General features: G+C 41.6%; 1 protein-coding gene across 1 annotated transcript in view; it reads right to left on the reverse strand.

Annotated features, from left to right (window-relative positions):
* The window catches only part of DNHD1 (dynein heavy chain domain 1), a 79,369-nt gene that overhangs the window by 37,368 nt on the left and 17,615 nt on the right, over positions 1 to 24,386 (reverse strand). Inside the window, 8 exon segments of the mRNA XM_072725312.1 lie at positions 1,742 to 2,068; positions 2,071 to 2,230; positions 2,675 to 2,832; positions 9,305 to 9,548; positions 9,620 to 9,885; positions 18,326 to 18,377; positions 18,508 to 18,645; positions 18,754 to 19,008. Coding sequence (XP_072581413.1) covers positions 1,742 to 2,068; positions 2,071 to 2,230; positions 2,675 to 2,832; positions 9,305 to 9,548; positions 9,620 to 9,885; positions 18,326 to 18,377; positions 18,508 to 18,645; positions 18,754 to 19,008 — 1,600 coding nt within the window.

The following is a 24,386-nucleotide window of genomic DNA, read 5'->3' on the forward strand; positions in this document are numbered from 1 at the left end:
GGTTGGAGAAAAAATTTTGTGACTCCAGAATGCAATATTTAGCCAAGCTGTGATATAAGGACCTTATAAAGTCATTCTAGGCATAAAGAGCTTAAAATTTTTAACACCTCAAACTTCCTTCTTAGAAAAAATACTCAAAAGAAATATTATAGCCACTTAAGAATGAAAAAAATGAAAAGATGTGATATTTCTAAAAATAGTAATGTGACAACATGGATGGACTTAGAGGGTATTACGCTAAGTGAAATAAGTCAGATAAAGACAAATACCATATTTCACTTATATATGGAATCTAAAAAACCAAAACCACTGAATAATCAAACAAAAAGCAGAAACAGACCCATAAATATAGAGAACAAACTGAGAGTTGCCAGAAGGGAGGGGGTAAGGGACTGGGCAAAATGGGTGACGGAGAGTGGAAGATTCAGCTCTAGTTATGGAATGAAGAAGTCACGGGGATGAAAGGGACAGCATAGGGGTATAAACAATGGTACTGTAATAGAATTGTATGGTGACAGATGGTAGCTACACTTGTGGTCATCACAGCATAATGTACAGAATCACTTCTCAAATCATTATATTGTATCCCTGAAACTACTGTAACATTGGTTGTCAACTATACTTCAATTAAAACAAAAATGGTAGTGGGTAAATAAAGCCAGTAAACCTTAGAGGTCAAAATAGTTGTTAGCTTTGTTATTAAATTAAGCAAAGGTCAAAAGTTTGAGTAAAATAAAACATACATAATGGAAAATAATGAGTAGTATTAATAACCTAGCTCTAAGATCCTGGATTCTTTTAACAAAAACTGAGAGTTTGGTGGTGAAGAGCCAGGGATGGAAGAAGGAACTAACAGCAGTCCTGTGGGGTTTCCTGGGCCTGACATCACAAGGCCTGAGCCCCCACTCTGCTTTTTCACCAACATCCCCAGTCCCTAGAGGAAAGTTCAAGGTCTGGGGTCTATGTCAATTAGAGTATGGGACCAGGGGATACTCTCCATACTTGGCCAAAGAAAATGCCCTTTGCTTGAGGATGGTTCAGGGTGTCCTCTACTTTACATTTGGCCTAATGGCCCTGGGGCTGGGGATGCCCACAGGCAGAGTTGATAATAGTTGGTAGTTGGCCAAGAGTCAACTCAGAAGCAATGTGACCTTCCAGGGGATAAAAGTAACTGATCAAAGTGACTGCACCTAAGAAAAGAAACTCAAGCCCACGAAGTTCTTTATGTGCAGAAGGGAACTAGTCTAGGGAATCATTGTGCAGAGGGCTAAGACCGATAGTTCTGTCCTGGTCTCTTCCTATGGGCAAGAATCTCAGCAGCTGCCCCTCTATACCACATTGGCTGGAAACAGTGGCTATGGCTTATTAAGACCCTTTTTTCTAGGCCCTGCCCGCTAGTACAGAACTGGGCTGAATAGGCTAAGAACTACAATGAGGGCACCTTTACATTTCTCTTGCACAGGCTTCTAGCCCTCTAACCCCATCACATTCTAATGGAATGTTCACTTATTTGCCTCCCCTACCAGACTGTAAGCCCCCTGATCCCCTGCCCTAAGTACAACCCTCGACAAAGCCAATGTATGAAGATTTTGTCCTGCAACTTTCATTTATAAGTGAGACTAAATAAAATGAAGCTATGTGATTCCCAAGACTTTCCTAGGGACTCTCAGGACACAGGACCCTTATCTCAGTTGGAGGGTCTATCACAGAGTGGTGGGGGCAGGGCAGGGATCCTCAGTACCAGTGAAGGTGGCATAGGCATGGTGCAGCTCACTGAGGTGGCTGGCTGTGTTCTGGAACTGACGCTCCAGGGAGATGAGCTGGCGCTCAGTGCTCCTCTGCTCTTGTGTTGGGTCCATGAAGGGGCCAGATAGGGCCTTGTCAATCAGGCCTTCCAGCTCCACCAATGCTGCTGCTATCAGCTGCTGCAGCTTGGGCACGATAGCATATCGCTTGCTGAGTAGAAACTCTGAGGCCTGGCTTTTCTCGAATTGAAATGCCTCCCACACATCCAGGAGCTGTGGGGCAAGCAGAGTGCAGTCAAGAAGTGGGCATCGGGGAGGAGGGTGGGAGGCATGGGTGACTTCAGGAATTGCCTTCTCACCGAGATGTCCAGGGCCTCATTCTCATCACTAAAGAGGCTAAAGTGGTTGCGGATGACTTCGTGGAGTGACCGTATGTATTCCATTCGCTCCTCCAGCATGTTGTACTGCTCGTTGGCTTCATTTAACTGCAGGGGCTACAGCATGAGACCAGGACCCCCACAACCCTGCACACCAGTTTGGGCTTATCCCTGAGGGCACTCCTGCCTTCTAGAGGCTCCAGACCCTAGCAGCCTCCTTTTACCCAACTGGGATCAGGGGGCACAATGGGATCAGATCCCATCTGACCCAGGTCTCTGTGAAGACAGCACAGCTCTTCCCAACCAAATCATTACTCTGTTGACAGGACAATAGATCCCTTGCTGACCATCACAGAGAGCAGAACCACGTCTCTCATTATGCCAGGGCCTCTGCCTGACTTGAGGAAACTGACGGCCATGAGAACAGGGTGAGGGTTAGTAAGGGCAGATCACATACATGAGCCTCGGGGCCCACTGGGAGCTCACCAGAGACCTGAAGAAAGTGTGCTGAGCAGGTGAGCAAGATGGAAAAGGAAGATGCGAGGAGCCTACCTTTTGGGAGCACCGTGCAATGGCATGAATGTCTGAATTGATGCCCTGGAAGACCTCCGTGAAATCCCTGAGCTCTGTTATTAGTTGCTGACTGCGGGTCCAGCACTCATTCTGCACATGTGTAAGAATGTCCTTCCTGATGCTATCCAGCTTGGATTCTGAAGAAAAGAGAGAGTTAGGTCTTTGGGGTTTATTGAAAGGGAAGGGGTGCTGGGGAAATGCTGTGGGTCCAGAGTGGGGAAGGGGGAAAGGGAAATCAGACCATGAACTCATTCCCTCACTCAGTGAGCACTTACAGACCCCTGCCTAGTGTCTGGTCAGGGCTGCTATTCACTGGTGCTGTCCACAGCTTTCCACACCAGGCTGTGCTGGGCACCAGGAGATCAGGGTGAGTGGGTGAGACAGGAAGTGTTCCCACCCTCAGAAGTTGACAGTATGGTGGCAGAGACAGACAAATGAACAATCACAAACCAGTGTGATAAAGGCTCTGTGATGTCTCAGGAGCCCTCAGCCTGACATAGTGAAAGGAGAGGAGGCCTGAGGAGGCTGGGAAAGGCTTCCTCTGGGAGGAAACAATGGAGTTGAGTGTGTCAAGTAGGTAATGCTCCAAAGAGCAAAGGCACATCAAGCAGATGAAATAGCACACCTTGCAAAGGCATGGGAATGACATGTTCATGAATGGCAGAATGCCCTATTGGGATCAAAGTTTTCTGTTTGGGGAGTCTTAGTGGCTCTACTCTGGGAGAAGAGGTACCAAGGACAATGTGTAATCTGCTTTTTTTGTTTTTAAGGGTTAACAGAAAGAAGCTGTCAGGTGCATATGGGGCTAGAAGGTTATCTTGGAGGCTGCCTTTGGTGATATGAACACCTCCACTGTTTCTAAGAGCAGGAATAATACCAAATCACTGACACCACTAAGATATTATTGATTATAAGAAGCATCACACCTGGGCAGCCCCAGTGGCGCAGCGGTTTAGCGCCGCCTGCAACCCAGGGCGTGATCCTGGAGACCCAGGATCAAGTCCCACGTCAGGCTCCCTGCATGGAGCCTACTTCTCTCTCTGCCTGTGTCTCTGCCTCTCTTTCTCTCGCTCTGTATCTCTCATGAGTAAATAAAATAAAAATAAAATCTTAAAAAAAATTAAAAAAAAAAGAAGCACCACACCAAAAGAAAAAAGCGATGCCACCTAAACTCTAGCATGCCATCAATTATAAAACACCTTTTAAGTTCATAGATGTTAAAATATGCAAAGAACAGCAAAATACAATATAGAAATATGATATGCAGGGGTGCCTGCTTGACCCAATCAGTTAAGTGTCCAATTCTTGATCTCAGTTCAGGTCTCAGGTCTTGATCTCAGGATCATGAGTTCAAGCCCTGCGTCCAGCATAAAGCTTACTTACAAAAAAAAAAAAGTAGTAGTATGATATGGAGTATAGCATGAAATACAGTATAGTATGTTTGCTTACTGCATTCCATATAGAATGTCAACTACTAAAAAAAAAAAAAAAAAGAATGTCAACTACTTTGCCTGTATTAACCCTTTTAATACAGAGTTCCAGAACTTTTCTCACAAAAACCCTTCGAGGTAGATAATATTTTTGTCCATGTTTTTTATAGATAAGCAAACTGAGCCTCATAGAGTTTCAACAATATTATCAATATCAAATAGTGGCAACAAAAGTCCAGGACCAGTTGGCTTCACAGGCAAATTCTACCAAGCATTTAAAGAAGAGTCAATACCTATTCTTCTTGGGGATCCCTGGATGGCTCAGTGGTTTAGTGCCTGCCTTCAGCCTGTGGTGTGATCCTGGAGGCCCGGGATCGAGTCCCACATCAGGTTCCCTGCTTCTCTCTTTGCCTATGTCTCTGCCTCTCTCTCTCTCTGTGCCTCTCATGAATAAATAAATAAAATCTTTAAAAAAAAATACATATTCTTCTCAAACTATTCCAAGAAATAGAAAAGGAAGGAAAACTTTTAAATTCATTCTACATGTTTCTTCAACAAATAGTATTGGGAAAACTAGACAGCCACATGCAAAAGAATGAAACTGGGCTACTTTTTTATACCATACCTACAAATAGATTCAAAATGGGTTAAAGACCTAAATGTGAGAATTGAAACCATAAAAATCCTAGAAGAGAACTCAGGCAGTAACCTCTTTGACATTGGCCATAGCAACTTCTTTCTAAAAATGTCTCCTGAGGCAAGAGAAACAAAAGCAAAAATGAACTATTGGGACTTCATCAAAATAAAAAGCTTTTGCACAGTAAAGGATACAATAAGCAAAACTAAAAGGTAACCTACAGAATGGGAGAAGATATCTGCATGTGATATATCTGATAAAGGATTAGTATCGGAAGTATATAAAGAGCTTATAAAACTCAACACTCCAAAAATGAATAATACAATTAAGAAATGGGCAGATGGGGCCTGTGTCTCTGCCTCTCTCTCTCTCTTTCTCTGTGTGTGTCTCTCTCATGAATAAATAAATAAAACTCTTAAAAAAAAAAGTGCAGATGGGGATCCCTGGGTGGCTCAGTAGTTTGGCACCTGCCTTTGGCCCAGGGCGTGACCCCGGGGTCCCGGGATCGAGTCCCGCATCGGGCTTCCTGCATAAAGCCTGCTTCGCCCTCTGCCGGTGTCTCTGCCTCTTTCTCTCTCTGTCTCTCATGAATAAATAAATAAAATCTTAAAAAAAAAGGAAATGGGCAGATGACAGGAATACTTTTCCAAATCAGACATATAGATAGCCAACAGGCACATGAAAAGATGCTCAATATCACTCATCATCAGCGAAACTATAATAACATATCACCTCACACATGTCAGAATGGTTAAAATTAATAACATTAAAAACAACAAGTCTTGGGACACCTGAATGGCTCAAGTGGTTGAGCATCTGCCTTTAGCTTAGATTGTGATCCTGGGGTCCTGAGATTGAGTTCCACATCGGGCTCTCTGAGGGGAGCCTGCTTCTCCCTCTGCCTATGTCTCTGACTCTCTCTCTCTGTGTTTCTCATGAATAAATAAATAAAATATTTTTTTAAAAAAGAAACAAGTCTTGGCAAGGATGTGGAAAAAGAGGAACCTCTTGCATCGTTGGTGGGAATACAGACTGTACAGCCTCTGGAAAACAATATGGAGTTTCTCAAAAAGTTAAAAATAGAACTACCCTATGATCCAGCAACTGCCCTACTAGGTATTTACCCACAGAATACAAAAAATACTAATTCAAAGGGATACATGCACCCAAATGTTTATAGCAGAATTATCTACAATAGCCAAATTATGGAAGCAACCCAAGTATCCACTGACTGATGAATGGACAAAGAAGCTGTGGTATATATACACAATGGAATATTATTCAGCCATAAAAAGAATTAAATCTTGTCATTTGCAAAACTGATGGAGCTAGAGAGTATTATGCTAAGCAAAATAACTCAGACAGAGACAGACAAATACTATATGCTTTCACTCATATGTAGAATTTAAGAAACAAAACAACTGAGCAAAGGGGAGAAAAGACAGAGAGAGGCAAACCAAGAAACAGGCTCTTAACTATATAGAGAGCAAACTGATGGTTACCAGAGGGAGGTGGGTGGGGGGTGGGGGTATGGGATGAAAGAGCACAGTTGTAGTGATGAGCACCGGGTGATGTATGTAAGTGATGAATCACTATATTGTATACCTGAAACTAATAGTACACTGTATGTTAACTAACTGGGATTTAAATAATAGCTTAAAAAAGTGGGGCTCCTGGGTGGCTCAGTAGGTTAAGCATCTGCCTTTGGCTCAGGTCATGATCTCAAAGTCCTGGGATCGAGCCCCACACTGGGCTCCCCAATTGCTGGAGTGTCTGCTTCTCCTTCTCCCTCTGTCTCCTCTCCTCTGCTCATGCTCTGTCTCTGTCTCTCTCAAATAAATAAATAAAATCTTTTAAAAAAAATCACACAGTGGCAGAGCAAAGATTCAAACTCAGACAGCCTGGTTCCACGGATCATGGAAATACACTGGGCATGACCCTTCTGGAGCCTTGAAGGAAATAACCAATGGGACTCAATACCAAGAGCTGAGACTGAGAAAACCGAGAGAGAGGGAGCCCCTCTAGAGACTGAGAAAACCGAGAGAGAGGGAGCCCCTAGAGGGGCACCTGAGGTTGAGTAGAACACAAGGAAGAGAACTTATCCCTTTCCAAACTAGCCCTGTGGCCTATCACGGTAGCTAGGCTATTGCTATCAAGAGCAGTGTCAGGGCAGGTGACGGCAGAGAGGAGCTCAACAGCGACATCGTATGGTATAAGTCCGCAATAGATCGAAAATACCAGGGCTGCTGAGGGGCAGAAATTGGAGATGGATGGAAAAGCAGATTTGAGTGGTATTTAGGAAGCAGAAGGAAGGAAGGAATTTGGTGACAGGTGAGATGTGGTGGAGTAAGGAAGAGGGAAGACTAAAGGATGAACACTAACTCACAAAAGTGAATAATTATGTCATTCACAGTTAAGGAAGTCCAGGCAGAAGAGGAACAGCGTTGGAGGATAAGCAGACAAGATTAGATCACAAGAAGGTTGAGGTTGGCAGAGGGGAATAAGGTTAAGTGAAAAAATTAAGTACCTACTGCATGCCTGTTTCAATGCTAGAAACATTGCAAATAACACCTCATTTACTCTTCCTTGTCATAATCCTGTGAGTGACAACATTATTATGTCCATGTTACAAACAAATGAACGGAAGCTCAGTGATCTGAGGTCACATAAACCAGTGAAAAGCAGACCCAGGATTCTGAACCCCATGTTGCTCTCTCTCCATCTGTTCTTATTGAAGAGGCCAGTTGATCTTGGACTTAAGGACCAAGAATCTAACAAACTAGAAAGAACAGAGACTTCCTAAATAACACTGGAGCAAAGCCTGCCCAAAACAGGGTAAGAAGCCAAGTAGGCCAGTCATAGGCCCTCTCTATTCCTGCCATGCCAGCCCGAACCCCCTGTACATTTAGGTGGGGTGGAGGGAAGTATGGGGAATTTCTTCGGCCCAAATGATGTATAATTAGGCATGTGCTTTCATCTGCTGAAGAGCAAAGACAAGGAGGGCAAGGCAGGCAAGCATTTTCAAGCAAGCTCTTTCGGGGCCACCCAAGGCCACCCACCTTCATAAGGAAAGTAAGCATGGGCCATGGGTTTGATAGCATCTACTCTTTGCAGGAAGCCAACACTATTGGTCATTGTGAGCTAGGTGAGAAAACAAATCAATGTTTTCTAGAAGAACAAATCAATGGCCTCCCAATCTACCCTACTGTGAGACTTTCTAAGGCCAGCTTCTAGGCAGAGACACTTTACTAGTAGCCTGAGACAGCCTTCCTTTGGGAAGGAAGGAAAAAAACAAAGGAATGAAACTAGGTCTTAAACCAGATTTCTCAGAAACCCAGGGAGACCAACAACTGGGCCCTAGCCTAGCATGGGTACATAGAGACAAGAGGGAAACTGAGATGGGTTGAAGAGGGAACAGATGGCACAGTGGGCTTGAGCTCCACTTTCCATGTGGCAGTTTGGGAAGATACCACTTTTCAGAGTGTCTCTGTGTTAATGCATTGTGGCAAAAAGAGGACCAAATACAATGCTGCTCCCAAGTCCTCCACAATTCCCAAATGGGAGGGGATACAGAAGACAAGGAGAGTTAATAACCAGTGGGCCTGATGAGTTCCTATGTAGAGTAGTGATGGGTTCCTATGTAGATTCCTGAAGCAGAAGCTATGGGGCCGGCCAGCCTAAGATGAAGACTAGGTGAAGGGTTCACTAAAATCACAAGGATCTGCAAAGCCATCAGGAGCCAATGCAGGGCAAAGTCACCAAAGCAGACACTCTGGGCTCCTACTAGCCAAGAGAACACACATAGTTACACCAGTTTAGGCCACAGCCGCACCAGAGCAGCAATGTTAAAAGGAGGCCAGAGACCAGGCAGGATGTACTACATCTCAGCGACGGTTGACAGAAGCCAGTAAAGAAGAGCCTACAGTCCAGCAGCTCTCTCCAATGCCAGATGCCACCTTGCAGGGGAAGAGGAGCAGAGCGCACTTGAGAATAAAAACAACCTAGATCTGTAGAATGAATTTTGAATTGACCAAATACCCGAAATAGCCTGAATTCACTTTCAATTGGAATACATTCTTCCATCATCTGCAGAAGTTGGGACTACAGAGTAGGACAATAACAGTTAAAGAGAATAACTTTTTATACGTGCATATTATAGTGTCAACTCTGACTGCTCCATGTGGAGAGGGGCACTCTCGATTCCCAAGAATATCTGCAAAGAAACTGAGCACACTAGCCTAAGGAGTAGGTTAAGATTTTTCTTAGTCATATTTGGTTTGAACTACTTCCATGCCAAAAAAAATAGAAGGTGTCAGGTGACAGAAATGTAACTCCAGAAAGTATGGGGAATGAGCAGAGCCTATCTTCTGTAATAATCATACCTTTAATTGCAAAGGGAAGGGCCTGAGACCTGGCTTTTTGGAGGTTCTATAGGTCCAATGAGGGGCCTTCACCAAAAGTCCTTGGAGGACATTCCAAGCCCAAGGAGGGCCACGTGGATAAGATAAGGAAGGTGGAGGAAAGAAGATAAAAAGCACTCACCCATCTCTAACTGTACATGATGGCAGCTCAGCAGCATCAATCTGCCTTTTGTGACTAACTTGTTAGGTATATTGGAGACACGGGTCTGCCAAACGTTCAGGCAGCTCACCAGCATTACGTAGTTCTTGATAGGACAACCTCTCATGGACTCCAGCTTCTGAGGCCCCCAGGCTTGCAGGAACTCATGAATGCCTGTCATCCAGTGATGTTCCCTGCAGAATTCCTTCACCTCCCGCAGCATGCCCTAGGCACAGACAAGGTGCTTAGGGCAGAGGTGGGTGCCTATCACTGCCCTCCTTAAACCTCTGTTCTCACCTCCAGCAAGGTCTGTTGCATAGTCAGTGCCTGCTGGATTCGGGGACTGTTGTCCAGGTCCTCTTGCAGCTGCTTAAAGTTGAAGGGCAAGAACTGGCCCCCCAGCTGGTACCCACGGACTTCCAAGGGTTGAGTAACTGTGTGAGACTTCCAGGGCCACACCAATCCTGTATTTGGGCCACAGAAGATGTGCACAGCCTCGCTGGGCTGGCCCTGAAGTTTGGGCATCACGAATTCTGTGTTCAAATCTCCTTCTTCTTCTTCTTCTTCTTCTTCTTCTTCTTCTTCTTCTTCTTCTTCTTCCTCTTCCTCTTCCTCTTCCTCTTCTTTTTCTAGTGGGGCACATGCCATAATCGTCCATGAGTACCCCGCAGGGCCTCCACACAACCTCTCTCTCTATGTGAGTGTATACATTACACACACACATATAAACACACACACACACACACATGCACACACACTCCTTGCTCCTGAGTTTACACATACATCTATATCACAAACACAGACCCACTGAGGGAATTTATTATTTAGGGTTCAAGTTCAGAAAACAGAATTTACTTTAGTTAGTATAAGCAGTAAGGGAATTATTATAGAATATTAAATGGTTTGCAAATAGTTGGAAGAACTGAAAAACAAAAATACTCTAGGCTGAGCATCTATGGCTCTGTGCTGCCTGGCAATTGGGATGTCACTGCCACACTACCAGCTACAAAAGCATACTACCTCTGTTATGATCTCCTCCAGCAGAATGGTTGGCATATATGCTGTCTCTTTCCCATTCTTACCTTAGTTCTGAATTGAAGTCTCATTCAGATCTAAATCACAAACAACACTTAGCTGCAAGGAGGTCTGGGAAATGTAGTTCATAGAACTCTAGCCTCTGCAGAACAGAGGAGATAACAAAGATGGTGCGCATGGCAGTCCTCAGTACCTGCCTCAAGGAATATCTTTGAGGCTGGCTTCCCCTTTAACTTCTTAGAAACTGGTTAATTGCCAATTTCACTATTTGTGTTAAAACTTTGTGCAAAATGGGGGGAAAGCATCGAAATGTTCAGAAATTAGATGCACAGTACCAACACCTAAAAATAAAGTGCTCCCCCACCAAGGCTCAGTCCTCGGATCTCATCTCTTCTCCATCTGTATTTACTTTCTAGTAGAACTCATCCAGTTTCATGTTTTTAAATACCATCTATTTGCTCTCAAATTTATATTTGGTTCGCATCTCTCCCTGAATTCCAATCTCATTTAAACAACTGCCTATTCCATATCTCTACTTGGATGTCTAACATGCACCTCAAAAAGAGCTTTGATTTCTCCCTTACCCCAAACTGCTCCTCCTACAGTCTTCCAACTTCAGCAAATGCAAACTGAATCTTTCCAGTTGTTCCAGTCAAAAACTTGAGTTATCTTTGACTCTTATCCCCCCACACACAACACAAAATCCATTGAGTCTATATTCAAAACATCTCCAGAATCCAACCAACTCTCATCACCTCCACCATCACCTACCCCCTTGCTCTACTCCAGATCTCGCTGCATTGCTGCAATATGCTTCTGACTTGTCTCCCTGCTTTGGGCTCTTGCCTCCAAAGCTTTATAGTCTCTGCCCTACATAACATCAAGAATGATCCTTTAAAAATAATGCCAGAGGGGCACCCGGGTGGCGCAGCGGTTGAGCGTCTGCCTTCAGCCCAGGGCCTGATCCTGGAGACCCTGAATCGAGTCCTGCGTCGGGCTCCCTGCATGGAGCCTGCTTCTCCCTCTGCCTTTGTCTCTGCCTCTCTCTCTCTCTTCGTTTGACAGAGGTCTCATGAATAAATAAATAAAATCTTTAAAAAAAAAAGATAAAAAATAAAATAAATAAAAATTTAAAAATAATGCCGGAAGAGATTCTGGAAACACGAGAGACTCCTAACACTGGGAAACGAACAAGGGGTGGTGGAAAGGTAGGTGTGGGGTGGTTGGGGTGACTGGGTGACAGGCACTGAGGGGGGCACTTGATGGGATGAGCACTGGGTGTTATGTTATATGTTAGCAAATTGAACTCCAATAAAAGAAATTTTTAAAAAAAGAGATTCTGGAGAAATGGTGGAAGTGACAGTGTTGTTTTGAAATCTTTCCCAAGTTCCTATGTAAAACGACATAAAAGTGACAATTAGACAATAAAATCCCAGACCCAACAACATTTTAGTGAAAATGGAAGCAGGAGATCTTTACAAATCCCAAAACACAAGTAAGTGGGGACAAAGCACCTACACACTCAAGACTTACATGGCATCGCTGTTTGTAGGGAAGGAAGCAGAGGGGAGCAATGAGACAACTGACAGAACTAAGACTAGGAAAACAGTTTGTACTGGAATACTCCATGGGCATCTCCTGGAAGGCAGAAGGCCAGTCTGAGAACAGAAGGTAAGAGTGGAGGGAATGTGTCCACTCCAAGAGCTGGTGATGTAAAGTCTATAGGAGCTGAAGCAGTCTATGCCCGAAACTCCTGAAACCAACTGGCCAGGGCTCCCTTCTGGGACAGAGCTTGACACTAAGAAAAAACTGCTGGGGATGAAATTACAACTGAGCAGAATGGAAGCAAGAGAGAAAAAGAAGAGTCCAGACAAAAGTGGGAGAGCAAAACAGGAACCAGGAAATCTGAAAGCTGGCCACTGGGTGCCTGGGTGGCTTAGTCGGTAAAGTGTCTGCCTTTGGCTTGGGTCATGATCTCAGGGTCCTGGGATCAAGTCCCTGCATTGCGCTTCCTGCTTAGAGGGGAGTCTGCATCTCCCTCTCCCTCTGCTGCTCTCTCTCTCTTTCTCCCTCAAATAAGTAAATAAATAAATAAATAAATAAATAAATAAATAAATGAATGAATAAATAAAATCTTTAAAAAGAAAGAAAGCTGACCACTAGTTTTTGAACACTACCGAAAAACAATTAAAAAGGAGGGGCAGCCCAGGTGGTTTAGTGGTTTAGCACCGCCTTCAGCCCAGGGCGTGATCCTGGACTCCTGGGATTGAGTCCCACGTCAGGCTCCCTGCATGGAGCCTGCTTCTCCCTCTGCCTGTGTCTCTGCCTCTCTCTCTCCCTCTCTCTCTCTCTCTGTCTCTCTCTGTCTCTCATGGATAAACAAATAAATCTTAAAAAAAAAATTGTAAAGGTAACTGAGAGGTTAAAAAGTCATTTTGAAATTCACCTCCTCCTAAAAGTGTAGAAGAGTTTTAAAAAGTTCAAATTTTTTATTTTAGAAAAGTTTAGAAAAGCTCACATGTTTTCCAAAGGTGAGAAACAGAAAAGTACCAACATCAAACCCATAGGAAATCCTTATAAGGAAAAAGAATAAGGACAGAATAACACCGTTAGGGACAATGAGATCATGTCAAGAAACAAGATCAAAACAAGCCCACTGCAAAACAAGGTAAAAGACACTAGAAAAATTATGGAAGTCATGAAAGTAGAACACATTAGAAAAATTAGAAAAATTCAGAAATCTTTTGATAGAATTCAGGAAGGAATTAGAAATAAAAGAAAAAAATCATTTCAGAATGAAACGTAACTAAAAAGGAATTTAAGAGCAAATAAATTTAACAGCTAATACCTTAATAGAAATAAAAGGCAAAAAAGTAAAACTATAAAATAAAAAAGAAAAAGGCATTTTTTTTAAACTTTCAAGATAAAGGGATGAATATTTGGTATAGATGGTAAGGATGTATACATATATCAGGAATCCCTGAAGAAAAATCCAAGACAAGGGAAGAGATCAATACTAAAAAACTTCAATTAAAGAAAACTTTCCTGCAATAAAAGACATAAAACTACATTTTGAGGAGTGCCTGGGTAGCACAGTCGGTTAAGCAGCTGACTCTTGATTTCAGCTCAGGTCATGATCTCGGAGTCCTGGGATGGAGCCCTGCATTTGGCTCTGAGCTCAGCAGGGAGCCTGCTTGAGATTCTCTCCCCCTGTCCCTCCCCCTACTCATGTGCAAGCTCTCTCTCTCTCAAACAATCTTTAAAAGACAAAAACAAAAACTACATTTTGAGACAGCATACTTGAGAATACTGCTCACAGTGTTCAATAACAAGACATAGTCTACTGAAATTACTGAATTTAAGAAAAAAAGAAAAAAATGTTTCAGTCATCCAGGAAAAAAGGGAAATAAAATTTTGCTCCCACAAGCCCTTCCTAAAGAATCTAAATAGAGAATGAGCTTCAGACAAAATTGCTGAGAGACTGATCAACATAAAGACTGCTGGTTAGCTTAAATATATTGTCATTTGTAGAACTATAATTAAGTAAGGTTTTTTTAAATATAAATTTTTAGAAGGGAAAGAATATAGTGTGAAATGATGCTGTAAAGAATGCTGGTAATTCTCTTGCTTGCCAGGTTTTGAGAATGGAAGAAGGCACCAGGGAAGGCGTATTGCTGACTACTCAATAGCTATTCCCTTCTCCCTTCTTCTCAGTGGTAGAGCCCATCTTCTGTGAGAAACTAGAAATGTTTGCCATTTGATTTCCAAGCCCTTCTTGCTTCTGGAGGTAGCCACATGACCTAGATTTTTACAGTGAGATGTAAAAGTGAGTCTGCTGGGAGAGTTTCTGGAAGATTTCCTTTCCTGATAAAATGTAAGAGTCAGGCAAGGAGAGCGCTCCCTCCAATGTTCCTCCCCTTTTCCTTGATCTTGCTTAAGAATTGGATGCTTGGAGCCAGAGCCTGTCTTACAAGTATGAGGCAATAAGCCTTGGGATGAAAAAAACCTTTCTATTCAGCCTCCCCTACCATACACATACCTCTAAGAGAATCTGCCTTTACCTACAGCTAAACCCAGAAAGGATGTGGGGAAGTATGTAAGGAGCCTGGTACTTGATGACATTTTTGAGCCACTGAATGAACCCTGGGAGCGTCTACCTGGAAACTTCTTGTTATGGGAGATAATTGTTTTGTTGTTGTTGTTGTTGTTATTGTCGTTGTTGCTGTTGTTGTTGTTAGGCTACTCTTAGGTCTTCTTACTTCCAGCTGAAAGCATTCTCAGTGACTCAGAATTCAAATACACAAGCAAGGTCAAAAGACTACGAAAGAGTAATAAGGCCTTGATGACAGACACTTCCTGAGCCTTAAATCAGCTAACCCTAAATCCATCTGCATCCATGTATTTCTTAGTTATGGGAGTCAGTCAGTTCCCACTTTTGCTTGCTAGTTCTGAGTTAGAAATGTTATCCAAAGCCAACTTGCACACTTAGGCTTACATAATGTTTATAGCCAATACAAGCATAACTGAAGATTGGAGCCTCCTCCACCACACATGACCTTCTAAGAGGATCTGCTTTTACCTATGGCTAAAACCAATTAATCTGTACCATCACCCATTCCCCTTGCCAGAGCTTATGGATATGTAGTTCTCTCTAGAGGACAGGCTGAATCAATCACACTCCTCATCTCGAAAATTTGAAATAAGTCAGTCACATATATAGGAAAACTTAGCTAAAAGATCACATAGAGTCAAGGATGGAGTTGGTACCATAGAAAGTCATTTGGAAGCAAGCTATAAGGGAGCAGAAAGATCAAAGGAAACAGAGACAGCTAGTTTTAGTGGTGAATTAGGGAAACTGGGAAGCAACAGAGAGAGAAGTAGAGATAAAAGGATAGGCAGCAATTTGAGAAGCAAGGCTCCTGACTTTCTAGTTTCCATTTCAGTGAAGCGTGGTGCTGCTACATCTTTGCTGCCTTTGAATTTGGTAACTTTCTGGTTTGTGAGTTCCTAAACACAGGATGAGGTTGAAGAACTGTGATTCAAGGCGCCAAGACCTAGAGGAACACTCAAGCAATATGATGCAGTACAGTCGATTTACGTGTGATTCTGAGCAATGGAAAGAAAACCTGGTATATGTATTTTTTAACATGGTATATTTTTAATGCAACTTGGTGACTTTAATATCCCAACAAAGCAAAACAGAAATCGTTAATTAACTTCATAGCCAACGTAAGAGTAAAGTAAAGCTTTCTTATGATAAGAAGTTTGGTATCAACTAAATCAAAGAAACATAAAAGTCAACTGGAGCTGCATTTTGTAAAAGATTTATTTATCTATTTATTCATGAGAAACAGAGAGAGAGAGAAAAAGAGAGAGGGAGAGAGAGGCAGAGACACAGGCAGAGGGAGAAGCAGGCTCCATGCAGGGAGCCCAATGCAGGACTCGATCCCGGGTCTCCAGGATAACGTCCTGGGCTGAAGGCAGGCGCTAAACAACTGAGCCACCCAGGCGTCCCTGGAGCTGCATTTTTAAGTACTGACCTAACTGTGAAAAACCAAATAATATAGACCTTTACTGTAGGTTTCCTTGAATGGGTTGCTCAGACATTTTACCTAGAGTAGCAAAGTTTCTTGTCAGACATATTTATACAACTTTTCATCTCTTGAGAATTTCTTATTCACAGGGCGGCAAGAAAAAGTCTTTCTTCTCCTTCATCTATGAATCCACTCACTGTTATACTGCTTACCTCTATTCTTCCTCTTGCTGGTCATACTGTTCATACCTCACACTGCCAATACACCCTCCCTGCCACATGCAGCCCCCCTGGCAAAAAAAAAAAAAAAAAATAGTAATGACAGTTTCCTTCTCTGCATTATATCTCTCAGCTAACTTCAACACCATCTCAACCAAAATATACACAAAAGAGTTTATGGGGCAATCCTTTGTTCCTTCTCAATGTAACACAAATATCAAAAAGATACACTGATCAAGTTAATGTAAGACCTTTAAATTCCTGAACTTGACGCCTGCCAGATGAGAAAAATCATTATCTGATTGTGATTTCCCAGTTTTAAACTGCAGAAAATTCCTGATAAGATTGTAAGGCCATCAGGTAACAATACTGATCATCTCTTTTTGGGTACAAAATGTTCTAGTACTAAGACCGTTCTCTGGAAAATGTTGGAGAATGCAGCCTAAGACTGCAGAATATGCTGCAACTGTTTTGTTAGTAATAGATTGGGTCTTCTTCTAGGGACCAAAATCTAGTCAGTGTGTAAGTTTCTACTGTAAGGGGCTGATTTCTCATATTTTTGTGTATATATAAAGGCACTGAAATTGTTTTGTAATTTGGTTACAATGCCATACAAATTTTGCCTCATATAGGATTTCTCAGATAGATGTACATTTCGTAAAAACTATTAGTTGTGTTTTAACTGCTAGATATTTGCTTTTAATACATTAATAGATAATGCTTTTAAATACTACACCGTTTTCATTAAAAAAAAAACTTATGAAAAACATTAAATCAGAACTTTGGTTCTGGTTCTTCCATGAACCATTACTCTGATTTTCTGTGCTAATCTTTTTTTCCCTTCAAATTTTGATATTGAAAAACTCAAATATGTAGAAAAGTTTAAAAGTATTACAAACCCCTTTATCCATCCACTTTGATTCAATAATTATTGGCATTTTGCCACATTACTTTGTTTTTCCTTCTCTCTATCCCCTAAAACATTTGAAAATAAGATTACAAGCATCAGGACATTTTATCTCAAATACATCAGTCATGGTGCTCTTTTAAAAGTAGAAGGGACCACCCAAGACACTGCAGGTAAACATTTTTTACTTTCATTAGAATTTAGAATAAAAGTTTTAAGGTTTTTGTTGATTTTGCCGATCAAAAGAAAATACTACAGCATACCAAGATATAAATTAGTATAAAATGAGAGAATAATGTGAAATATCTCATTCGTCTCAGTCTTTAATACTAGTAACAATAAAAAGTTACTATCTGTCGCATGTATCACTATGTGCTGAGCACTGTACTAGACAATTTACCTCTTTTAATCCTGCAAGTTAAGTGACTTTGTTATTCCCATTTTACAGGTTAGCAAACTAATGTGTTTGGTTCCAGAGCCCTTTCTCTTTCCATTGTACCATGTAAAACAAATATCAGTAGTCTGTATTAATTTACATAGATTCATGTGAGAAAATAATGTGCCCCAACTGGTGTATTCTGTAAAAGACATGGGCTCCTTTCAATGAACCTTTTTCTCCCTTGTCATCTATTTCCTAAAATTGACTTCATGTCTTTTAATCATCTTAATGAAAATGCTAGTTGAATCAAGGGGCGGGGGGAGCACCTATATGTCAGATGTGACTGAATGCATGTAATGATTTTGTTTATAACTGGGTTAGTATTCCAAATAAAGGAAATGTGAAGATGTATTTCCCTCCTGATGGTTAACAAGTTTGAGGACTGATAACCAGTAATAACTGGTAACCATAATGGCTCAATAATATTAATGGATTATCCTATATGAAATGAAAAAGAGTTGTATGAAATAAAGCAAATATCAAATGAGCAGAGTTCTTCAACCCAGTACAAAATTAACTTAGAAATCAAATTTAACTGGAAACAAAATGCCATTACATTAGAGAAAAGCCTCACAGAGTCTGGATGAACCAGAGGAAGGACAATGCACTCACTCACATTCTTTCATACACCTCTCATTCCACTCAGTTGCATGCATACACATACACACAGGCACATGCATGAGTGAGCAAAGACACATACCCGCACTTCTAACCCCCGCCCCCAATACCTGTGTGTACTACCCAGGTTACAGCTGTTCCATCTACACCCAAGGCTTGACTTGATGGCCCATGCCATTGGCACTCTGCACATGCCCTTCCCCCTCCTTCTACTCTTCTTACCCCCCTGCCTAAGTCTCCTTACTTAAATACCTTCAGAATACAAGGAGTCCCAGGGGGTCTTCAGGTCTGTAGACTGCATTACCTTCATGCCAAGGTATGTAGAGGAGGCAGAAATGGAAACGAGTGAGGGTTCAGACCAGATTGAGAATGTCTAATTACACAGAGAGGAACTGGGAATTCCTACAGCCAGCCCCCTGCCCAATCCAGAATACCTTCAGGACAGAGGCCTTGACAGATTGCAGGCCCCCAGTTAGAATCTGGATCATATTTTCAATACATGGCTCATGGGACAGCTGGCCACAATTGTCAAAGACCAGTCGGGCTGAGAGAAAGGGTTTCTGCCTTGGGGCCTATAAAGAAGGGTCAGGAGAGGTCGTGGGGCTACATGTCAGTATCTGCTGCCGGCCACCTGGCCTTGACTGCCTGCCCACCTCCACACATGCCACCCACCACCTCACTTGTAGGATTTTGGCCACAAAGGAGGTTATCTCCTCCTCTATGATAGACACAAGGCTCTGGCAAATCATGTAGTCTACTAGGCGGGCCAAATGTCCTAGCCGCAGAAACCAGGACTCTGCCTGCTTCAGCTTCTGCTCCAGCTGCTGGCACTGTACCCTCTGAAGGTATACAGAGCACTGGTCTGTCCTGATCCTCTTGCAGTTTTTCACTCGCTCCTGTAGGCCCTGTTGCATGTGATACGTATCCTCGTGAACCTGTCGGAACAGAGAATGGACAACTAACTGAAGGGGGATGGAGAACAAACTGGCCACCCACTGGCCTGTGTAAAACTCTCAGGTCTCAGAGCCTGAAAACTAGTACCTAGATATACACATGGAGGGATGCTTTTTAGCTTAGCCCCTGAAATCTTTTAGTGCCCAGAGAAGATGTAAAATGGAGAACACACATTGAGAGGCTACACTGCTAATTTGATAAGCCAGGTCTGTGTACCAAAAGCCCCCAGGGTAGGACTCAAATAGAAAATTTATGTGTGTGTCAATGGAGAGGTTCACAATGCAGAAATCACACAGAGAAAGAGAAGGATTGGCTAAGTAAGGCCCAGCAATAATTCTAGGACATGGATTCCAATCACTAGGCCTGGGAGGCATGGCCTGCTGACTAGCATAATACTCCTTATGTGACAGTGGAAGCTGTCTCGGTACTGACACTTTCTATCAGGGGTGGGGAATGTGGGATAAAAGTCTAAGAGCCTCTTTGTGGGTCCTTCTCACATCTGGGAGGCTTCTGAGCCTACATGGGCTGCTGAGAGTTGCCACCTCTCTGGACTTGTCCTATTGAAGAACAGAGAGGAGGGTACCTGGGCGGCTCAGGGGTTGAGCATCTGCCTTTGGCTCAGGTCGTGAACCCAGGGTCCTGAGATCGAGTCCCATACTGAGCTCCCCACAAGGAGCTTGCGTCTCCCTTTGCCTGTGTCTCTGCCTCTCTCTCTCTGTGTCTCTCATGAATAAATAAATAAAATCTTAAAAAGAAGAAGAAGAAGAAGAACAACAACAACAATAACAACAGAGGGGAGACACCAGGAAGATATGGTTGGCCAGATGGACCTACTGTCCCTGATGCTCTCCTGTCCTTTCTGATGTTTGGTAGAGCCTGTGATTAGAACTGGGGCACGTGGATTATATTCTACTCACTCTGAGTTCAAATCCCAGTCTTCTGAAATCCAGACATAAGGCACTTGAGGACTACACTATACATCATACACAAACATGCCCTCTGACTTGCTTCCATGCTCTAGAAATACCCTCCATACTCAGTGCTTCCCACTTCATAGCCCTTAGTCCAGTGCATCACCACTATCCGCTTACTCATGTGACTCTTCCACTACACTGTAAATTCTCTGAGGAAGAGACCTCTGGCACATGTTATTTCATTTCTCTTTGCTTAATACAGTGTCTGGTACAAGTAGTTCCACAGCAACTGTTTATAAAAAGAATGTATCACTCACACTGAAAGGGCTTATGAGTGCCAGTTAGGATAAAACCATACAAACAACAACAATAATTACTACACCAGGATATAATCAGTATACATTTTTAAAACCTCACCACAAAGGGGCAATATCTTCAAAGTTCTGAGGAAATGTTTTAAACCTGGAATTCTGTATCTAGCCACAGTATATTATAGAAGCTTTGGAGATGAATAAAGACATTTTAAGATATACAAAGACTCCAAAAATTTAGCATACACAGATTCTCTCTGTAAAAAAACAAAAAAATAAAAAATAAAACAAACCATCAACAGTGTATTTCTGAGAAAGGAAAATGAATACCAGAAGTACAAGAAGCTTTGATGAGCAAAGACATTTGTAAAACATATTGTCAAGTCTAAATGAGTAGGCTGAGAAACAAGAATGTTCACAACAATTCAGAATTAAAGTCTAGGAAATCTTAACATAAGCATACTAGGAGAGGTGGAGGCTGAGGAAAGGAAGAGAGGTGAGAAAGGAAGCCAGAAGAGTGGTAAGGTTCTTATTTTGCTTGGGAGAAAGACATAGACGCAAATCTACACTTGACATTCATTCACTCAAAGCACTCACTGAGCTCCTACTATATGGCATAACTTGTAATGAGCACTAGAGGTAGGGCAGTGAATGAAACAAATAAAATCCCTATACTTTTGGAGGCGTGGGTGGGGTGGGAGAAATACAATAAACTTAATAAATAAGTAATGTATATTGTATGTAAAAAGATGATAAGGGCTATAGGGAAAAAAAACACAGAGTAGGTAAAAAGAGATCAGGTATGTTGGTCATAGTGGGGGTTTACAATGAAGAGTTTTTAGAAAAAGAGATGAAAAAAACATTGTTATGAAAATGTAAGTGGAGCAAGGGCACCTGGGTTACTCAGGGGTTGAGCATCTGCCTTTGGCTCAGGTCATGATCCCCGGGGTTCTGGGATCTAGTCCCACATCAGGATCCCCACAGGGAGCCTGCTTCTCTGCCTATGTTTCTGCCTCTCTCTGTGTCTGTTTCATGAGTAAATAAATAAGATCTTTAAAAAAAATGTAAGTGGAACAGCTACACCTGTTGGGCAGGTGTTTTAACATCGTACATATGCATTAGTTTAAATATCTTACGTATGCAATATAGTTTAAGCAAGTAAAAGATTTATTGATTTATTTAATGCAATAAGAAATCTGTGGATGGCATATTGGCCCAACAGTATCAATCAGAACAAAGCTCTTTTTATGGTCCTTCTCCTCCATCTTTTTAAATATGACTTTTGTCCTTTTGTGGTGTGATAGTTTCATAGCTTCTCTAACATCAGAAATTTCATCCAAGTGTCAGGCAATAAGACAAAAGTAAATGCCCAAAAAGACATTCCAATTAGATATCTGCCTCTTTTTAAAAGTTTTCACGGTGACTTTCACTTATGTTTCATTGCCCAGAACTGAGTTACATGGCTTCCTCCAGCTACCAGTCTACAAAAAGAAACAAAGTCAAGATTCTAAAACTAAGGAGAATCAACAGGCATTGAGGGGTTCCTGGGTGACCATGAGAGAAATGAAACATCTAACACTGAAACAATTAGATGACAACAAAAACATAAGCAATCCAACAAACAACAAGAAACATAAGGAAGAATTAACCAGAAATCATAGAAAGTAGAAAACACCAAAATAAGATGAGGAAAAATAGGGCAGCCCGGGTAGCTCAGCAGTTTAGCGCCACCTCCAACCAAAGGCCTGATCCTGGAGGCCCAGAATGGAGTCCCACATCAGGCTCTCTTCATGGAGCCTGCTTCTCCCTCTGCCTGTGTCTCTGTCTCTCTCTGTGTGTCTCTCATGAATAAATAAATAAAATCTTTAAAAAAAAGATGGGAAAAATAAGTCAAGCCTATCAGTAATCATAATAAATGAGATAAACCTATTGCAAGACAGACTCTCAGACTAAATGTTTTCCAACTATTCTTAAAAGATCCACATAAAATAACAAAGGTTGAAACAAAGAGATGTAGCAAAAACTTGATACTGCTAACATCAAACAAAAGAGAACTCTACTAGAAAAGAAGTAACAAGAATGAAGACCTTTTCATAACAATAAAGTCACCAAAAAATATCTTTATGAACTTGCATGCACAATAACATGATTTTGAAATACATGTTGCAAAGCGAAAGAATATCAAGGAGAAATTAACAAATCTATAGTCACAGGAGGGCATTTTAACATGTATTTCTCTGAAACTGAAAGATAAAGTAGATAAGAAAAGTAATTGTGGCTGTAGAATATTTGCATAAAAGGATGAACGAACTTGATCTAATATAATTTTCTTAGACTAGGTTCCCCAGATCAGGAATTTAGGAAAATGTGGTTTATTGGAGGAATGATCTTCAGGAAACAAACATCTAAGGGAGAGAGGGAAGCAAAACAGAAAAGGGGAAATTGCCCAGAAAAAGGCTAAGGCTTTTCTTGGTCTGATGTGGTGAGAGAAGCAGCTTTGGAATGAAGACCCTATTGAAGAGCTGTCCCACTAAGAGACAAGGAACCAAAAAGCAGGCAGAGAAATTGTAACGCATGAAACAGGCTAAGGAGGAATGACCACTAAATGCAATGATTCTGAATCCTGAAGCAAGAAAAAAAAAGTAATAAAGGACATTCTTGGAATAATTTGCAGATTTTTAACAAGGACTGTGGGTTAGATAACAAAATTGTATCAAAGTGAAATTTCCTATTTTTTGAGCATTAGACTAGAGTTATGGGAAAAAAAAAATGTCCTTGCTCTTCAGAGAAACACACTGGCATATTTAAGGGTAGAGGAACTCAGTATCTCCAACCTAAAACTCTCAAATGGTTCAGGAAAACAATGTATTCATTCATAGAGAAAGAAAAAGCATAAATGATAAATGAGACAAACTATCTGGGTAAAAAGTAGATGAGAGTTTATTATACTATCCTTGCAACTCTCCTAATATATTTGAATTTACATCGAAATAAAAAGTTATATAGAAGAGAAAGAAAATGGGTTTATCCCAATAATACAGAGGTTATCTAACACTGACAGTTCACTGTATTAGACTAAAGGAGAAAAATTCTCATCATTTAAATAGAAGCAGAAAAATAATCACTGGACAAATTTCAAGATCTATTCATGATAAAACCTCTTAGCACACAAAAAATTGATGGAAACATCCTTAAAAATTGATAAAGGTTATCCACCAAATGCTCACATTTTATATCATTATTTATTTAATGTTTCAAATCTATTTTAGTTATTTAGTAATGCTACAATTTAATGGGCAGCAGCATGCTTTTATTGAGCACAGAGTACAAGCCTGGTTCTGTAACAATTCAGTTACCAGTTGGGATGATGACCCATCCTCCCTTCCCCTATATCACCCCCCCTTTCTGGGGTGACTGCCAACAGGGACAAGTTCCACTCCATTCCACACAGCAGCATAGGAAGTGGCTCTACATTCTACCTTTGCTTGTCTTTTCATTCTTTCGATGGTGCTTTTTAAAAAGTTAATTTTAATATAGATAAATATCTTGACTCTTTTATGGTTTATATTTTTATATTTTGTTTAAGAAACCCTGAGATAATAAAAATGTTACATTGCCTTCTTAAGGCTTTTTTTTTTTAAGATTTTATTTATCTATTTATGAGAGACAGAGAGAGAGAATGAGATTGAGAGAGAGAGAGAGAGAGAGGCAGAGACACAGGCAGAGGGAGAAGCAGGCTCCATGCAGGGAGCCCGATGTGGGACTCGATCCTGGAACTCCGGGATCACGCCCCGGGCCGAAGGCAGGCGCCAAACTGCTGAGCCACCCAGGGATCGCTGAAGGCTTTCTGGATTTTCTTTTCACGCTTATGTCTTTTATCCATCATGAATCAATTTTTGTGTATGGTGTAGCAACTATTAGAAACAATAATATATTTTTTTAAAGATTTATTTATTTATTTATGATAGACATAGAGAGAGAGAAAGGAGAAACATAGGAGGAGGGAGAAGCAGGCTCCATGCCGGGAGCGCGTCGTGGGACTTGATCCCGGGACTCCAGGATCGCGCCCTGGGCCAAAGGCAGGCACCAAACCACTGAGCCACCCAGAGATCCCAGAAACAATAATATATATAT

This window comes from Vulpes vulpes, chromosome 11 (assembly GCF_048418805.1).
Source record: "Vulpes vulpes isolate BD-2025 chromosome 11, VulVul3, whole genome shotgun sequence".
In the NCBI taxonomy this organism is placed as follows: domain Eukaryota; kingdom Metazoa; phylum Chordata; class Mammalia; order Carnivora; family Canidae; genus Vulpes; species Vulpes vulpes.